General features: G+C 44.7%; 1 protein-coding gene across 6 annotated transcripts in view; it reads left to right on the forward strand.

Moving 5' to 3' along the window:
- Positions 1–5,673, forward strand: part of LOC105494044 (nucleoporin 93) — a 113,636-nt gene extending 107,963 nt beyond the window's left edge. For 5 of the 6 annotated variants that reach the window (XM_011762142.3, XM_011762143.3, XM_011762147.3 and 2 more), the window contains 4 exons: positions 175–292; positions 731–814; positions 2,607–2,735; positions 5,407–5,673. In XM_011762142.3, coding sequence (XP_011760444.1) covers positions 175–292; positions 731–814; positions 2,607–2,735; positions 5,407–5,517 — 442 coding nt within the window. In that variant the 3' untranslated portion in view covers positions 5,518–5,673. The remainder of the gene's footprint in view (positions 1–174; positions 293–730; positions 815–2,606; positions 2,736–5,406) is intronic. The other variant, XM_071084570.1, reaches the window with a different exon arrangement.
- The last annotated feature ends 327 nt before the right edge of the window (positions 5,674–6,000 follow it).

Here is a 6,000-nt window from a genome sequence, read left to right on the forward strand (position 1 = left end):
CTGACTCCTGGCCTCAAGCAGTCGTTCCACCCCAGCCTCCCATGTAGCTGAGATTACAGGCATGAGCCACATGAACCACACCCCACTGTCTTTTTAAATGCTATTCCACAGTTATGGATTACACAGAAATTCCTGATACACTCTCACTCCCCCGACCCCGTTTTTGTCTTTCAGGTATAGGGCTCAAGGAATAAGTGCAAATAAATTTGTGGACTCCACGTTCTATCTTCTTTTGGACTTGATCACCTTTTTTGACGAGTATCATAGTGGTCATATTGATAGAGCTTTTGATGTAAGTTTCAGGAAAGGTGTTTGAAGTGCAGGTTAATGTACACCCTTGAAAATTCAAAACACTGCATGGAATTTACTTAAAACAAAGGAGCTGTTGCCAGTATGTTTGTTAAATGAAGAAGGACAAGTACAATCCTGGGACTTAAAAGGATTTCCTGTGTTGCTTTATTTTTTCCCCCTATTCCTTTCCCCTTTAATCTGAAAACAGATACATTTCTCAAAGTAATTTGAAATCTCTGAATTTTAAAAAATGTGTCAGAAAATGAGGATAAGAATTAAGTTAGCTAGTTAGAATCAAAGCCTTTCTGTGTACACAAGGGAGAATGGTGTTTTCTATGAAGAAGCCCTTTGGAGTATGTGAGGGTGCTGACTTTACATGTAGAGAGATGAAATGACTGTGATGATTGTCTTACATGGGGCTGGTGGTTGTTTTAAACAGATAATTGAGCGCTTGAAGCTGGTGCCCCTGAATCAGGAAAGTGTGGAAGAGAGAGTGGCTGCCTTCAGAAATTTCAGTGATGAAGTAAGTTCCTTCTTCCTGAGTTATGGAATTCCTTTTTCCCCACTTCCACCAAAAGCTTTTTCTTTTCCTGTACCTAACAGCTTTAAGAGTTCTAGTTACAGTAACTATCCAGACTGAGTTTTCCAGAGTGGTTCCCTTTCAAATACCTTGGCCTGGCTTTTCTGTGAGTGCATACATCCCCATCAGATTATTGTCTGAATTCCTGATTGAGAAAATACAGTCATTTCAGTGATTGATATGTTCTTGGGAGAAACAGGTTTCTGGTTGATCCTGTGAAGTCTGGTTTAATTCTTCTATTATCCACTTGTACTAGAGGGTATTTTGGTACTTAACTCTGATCATCTTTAAGTAGTTCCATTGGGTACATGAAACACATCATGATGCACTGCCACCTTTGCCCTCCCTGATCTGTTTTGTCTAAAGAAGCAAATTCAGTGACTGTGACTATCACCCCATAAGCCCCAGAGCCACTGTCTGTCTGTCGGGTTTCTAGCATATTGCCAACATCTAGCCCAGGGTGCTCAGCTGGGCTGCATACTGGCATCTCTAGGAGAGTTTCTAAGAACTCTCATGCCCAGACCCCAGAGATTCTGGTTTCCCTGACTGCTGCAGCCCAGACCTCCCCGAGTCATTCCAGTGTGTGGCCCAGGTAAATTCATCTCTAGAACTACAAACACTCAATTCAGCTCTCAACACTATGCTAGAACCAACTGCCTGGCTCTGGGATGTCACTAGTGGTTTTTCAGTTTAAAATTATTCCTCATTGAGCAGATGCCTTTTATAAAATGTCTCTGGCCAGGTGCGATGGCTCATGCCTATAATCCCAACATTTTGGGAGGCTGAGGCAGATGGATCAGCTGAGGTCAGGAGTTGGAGACCAGCCTGGCCAACTTGGTAAAATCCCGTCTCTACTAAAAAATATAACAATTAGCCAGGCATGGTGGTGCATGCCTGTAGTCCCAGCTATTCAGGAGGCGGAGGCATGAGAATCGCTTGAACCCAGGAGGCAGAGGTTGCAGTGAGCTGAGATTGCGCCACTTCACTCCAGCCTGGGCGATTGAGGGAGACTTTGTCTCAAAAAAAAAAAAAGTTTCTGTTTTAGAGAAAGAAGTAAGGCCAGTTCTGCACATGAAGAGGGATGTTGACTACTGTGGTACACACAGTTCAGAAGGTCTTACCCCTTGCTGACTTTCCCTTTATACCTGCTGTGGTTTCTACCCTTAGCCACTTGCTCCTTTGTTATTTCTAGCCTTTCCTTGAATACATCCTTCATTGCATCAGAGATTAAAGTAGTACACCAGGGCCTGCCCTTGTAGACACTCCCAAGGACTCTGGTAGGGCCATGCAGATCTAGTGGAAACAGCCCACTGACTTTGAGAGAGTGGGGAGTGGTAGGGACTGTGGAGAAGTAGCATGTGCACCTGTACCTCCTGACATTCAAATTCAAATTATGTATTGGCATCCACTCTGCTGGCCAGTCTAAGCCTAATGCTAACCAGATGTCAGCATGCTTTTTTTGGCTTGCTGCCCCTGACTAAGGGAAAAACAGCATAAACAGCATAAAGGAGCAGAAACAGTAACCACCTGACCTGAGCAGCATTGCTTGGGGTTTTTTCTCACACTTGATGTTTCAGTGCCATCAGCTCCTTTTGGATGACTGTGTGGCTCTCCACCTGGTAATGGTGAGGAGTGATGCGACCAGGCCCGCCTGGAGCAGCCCACCCTCCCTCCATCTGTGGTTGGCCCGAAAGGCTTGGTTCTTGTTCTTTACTCCGTTTTTCTCTCTGTGTAGATCAGGCACAACCTCTCAGAAGTGCTTCTTGCCACCATGAACATCTTGTTCACACAGTTTAAGAGGCTCAAGGGGACAAGTCCATCCTCATCATCCAGGCCCCAGAGAGTCATCGAGGACCGCGACTCTGTAAGATCCCAGCATTCACGAGAAACATTGCTGAGCACCACCTTTCTGGTTTGGAATCCGTTGCACTCTTATTAAGAGACCACGTGACCCAAAACTGCTCTTTCTCCTTAGTACCTGGCAGCTGGATAAATCTCGTGTTAGGGGGCTCCCAGAGGAAATCAAACATTAAAGGGATTGCTGCTCTTCTCAAGCTTAAAAAAATAAAAAGATGTGCTAGGTCTGCAAATCTTACCTTTTAACAGATCACACAGAATGCTAATTTCTAGTTGACTCCTTAAGAACTTCCTGCACATTTTAAAAGATAAGTTTATTTTGTTAGTCCTAGCTCATTAGTGAACACTTTTATTAAAACCATACTTTATTTTTGATCAACACATTAATTTAATGTGAACCCTTGTTTCTCCTGTCACGGTGTTCACAGTGACCCTAGAGAGGTAACTAGCACAGCATCTTATCCCCTCTCACAGCTGAGGAAACTGAGCTGTGGAGTTGGGAAGCAACTGCCCTCAGGTGGCAGGTAGGTGAAGGGGCCATGTCTGGAGGCTGGGTCTCTGACACCTGTGCCCTTTCTGCTGCCTGTGGGACCTCTGGCAGTGCGTGGGTCAAGTGGAATCCAGGTAGCTAGAACCCTGGGGCTCACAGCATATGTTGTCTGATTACAAAAAAAAAAGAGCAGAGGTATTTTTTGACCCAATTAAACCGTAAGGGGATAGTACAATGGTGTTTTCTTTTCTTTTCTTTTTTTTTTTTTTTTTTTTTTTGAGGCAGGGCCTGGTTCTGTCGCCCAGGCTAGAATGTAGTGACATGATCTCAGCTCACTGCAGCCTCCACCTCTTGGGCTCAAGCCACCCTCCCACCTCACCCTCCCAAGTAGCTGGGACTCCAGGTGTGCACCACCACACCCAGCTGAGTTTTGTACTTTATATACAGATGGAATTTTGCCATGTTGCCCAGACTGATCTCGAACTTCTGAGCTCAAGAGATCCCCCCAACCTCGGCCTCCCAAAGTGCTAGGATTATAGGTGTGAGCCACCGTGCCCAGCCCCACAATGATGTTTTTTAAAATTACCTTTCCTTTAACATTTCCGCTTAATTTTTGATGAGACTCTCAGGATCTCAGTGTCTAACATCAGACTTGGTTTTGGCAGCCAAGAAGCCATGTTCTGTCTTCTGCCTCTGAGGATGTCTGTGAGCTCTTTCCACTGTGACCCCACAGGCATTGTTGTTGATAAAACTTGTGCTTAGTGAAAGATGGTGGAAATTTCCACCTTTAGGAATGTGGGTAACGGTGCTCAAGAGTGGTCCACTGAAGTGGTCAGCCCGTCCAGGTGCGCACCAGAGCATTTGCTGGTCTTCTCCCTACCCTGGACAGATAGGAATCTAAACGCCAGATGTGCCAGCGGTGGGCTCATGGTGCCTACCACTTGGCAGGAATCTTTTTTGATAATAGAAACCCAGTGCAGTGATGTTTGTGAATGTGAGTATTGAGATAGTGGATACTTCCTGGTGCTCTGTGTGCCACTTACAGTTCAGGCAGGCTTGCCCACTGAGAGGAGCTGGTCTCTGGCAGGCCATGTCCCATGTCTGAAGATCATTCTCCTGCCTGCCTTTTGCCCACCACTCTCCTTTTTCTTTCTTTTTCTGAAAGGTCGGGGCGAATAGGATTAAGTAAAAGGTTATATATAAAAGTTGCGTGCCCAAGAGGTCTGCAAGCCCACTGATGTCCTTGGTTTCATGGTTTAAAGTGAGATACTGCCCAGTAAGGGAGTGAATCCTTTTACTTGAACATCCCTAGAGCTCATTTCAAAGAGCCCATGCACTTTCATTCACTTCTAAAGAAAATACAATGGGTATTCCTATCACAAAGTCAGATTTCTTTTTGTTTGGACATTAGTAAGGACATGCACTCGCTAGTTTGTTTTACACATCAGGTAAATAGCATTTGCTTTTCAATTTTCTTCTGGAATGGTCCTTAAGTAAGCCTAGTAGATGACTCTTCAGTTTTTCTTTAAATTCTTGTTACTAGTCCAGAAAGGTGTTTGTAGATTCTCCCTTTCTAGTCCAGATTTGGTTTAAATTTGTAGGGCCACCTTTTTCCCTCCTGGAACAATCCAGGAATTCCATGAATACTGTTGCCTGGGGAAAGAAGGGCTAAGCATGTATGTCAGGAAGGGAGAAAACAGGAGGAACGAAAGGAAGGAAGAGGAAAGATGCATGGGAGGAAGAAAGCCGGCGTGGGACTGCATAGTCACAGCCCTTGCCTCCGGTGTTACAAGGGCTTCATGGGGCTCTGGAGACTCAGATCCCTGTGAAAGCAGATGGACAGAAACCAGCCAGAGAGAGAGGCTCTGAAAATTGGAGCAGGCAGTTCTGAAGCTCAGGGCTGTGTCAAAAGCTAGCCAAATGTGTTGGGGCGAGGCGGCTTGCCTGGCAAACCCATCTGCTTTTTGCTTAGTAAATGGGTTTGGATGCCTGTGGAACAGGGGCCTCGGGGGACGAGCTTTGTTAACTTTGTGTCATGCTGAAGGAATACGACAGAGGAGGGTACGACTGTCATCCACCCACCAGGGATCTGTCCCTGACACCCCAGGGTGGAGGATGGAAGAACATGGAATAGTGCCCTGACTCAAAAGTTAACCAATTTCCTTTGCTTCCTTCCCTTTTCTCTCAGCAACTCCGAAGTCAAGCCCGAACTCTGATTACCTTTGCTGGAATGATACCCTACCGAACGTCTGGGGACACCAATGCGAGGCTGGTGCAGATGGAGGTCCTCATGAATTAAGTGCCATGCTTTGGGGACATCTGGGTCGGCACACTGTCAGTACATCAGGCACATGGGCCCACTAGGGTGGGGTTTCTGGTTTTGTTTCCGTTGTGTTTTGTTTTGGTTTCTGTATTATGTATTTTTGTCAACACCAATAAATTTCTTTGATTTGTATTTCTTTTCAACATTCTTTTATTTTCTTTTTTTTTTCCTTTGAAATTTTGTTTACATTTTTATTTGTGTGATGGGGAATGCTGTCACTAGCTCTTGGGCCAGGGAATGAGAGGCTATGTAGATATTCATTATTTGGTTAAATTGACCTTAAATAATTAAAAATTTACCCAAAATGAGCCAGGAAACAAAGGCTTTGGGAGTTACTTTTATTTAGTTACAATATTCTATATAGCAGAGTCACGATTCATTTTCACATTTTTATTTGAATGTGAAAGTCAACCTCAGCCTTAGAAGATGTAAGATTTGTGTGTGAAATATCAAGCACTC

The sequence above is a fragment of the Macaca nemestrina genome, chromosome 18 (genome assembly GCF_043159975.1).
Source record: "Macaca nemestrina isolate mMacNem1 chromosome 18, mMacNem.hap1, whole genome shotgun sequence".
NCBI lineage: Eukaryota > Metazoa > Chordata > Mammalia > Primates > Cercopithecidae > Macaca > Macaca nemestrina.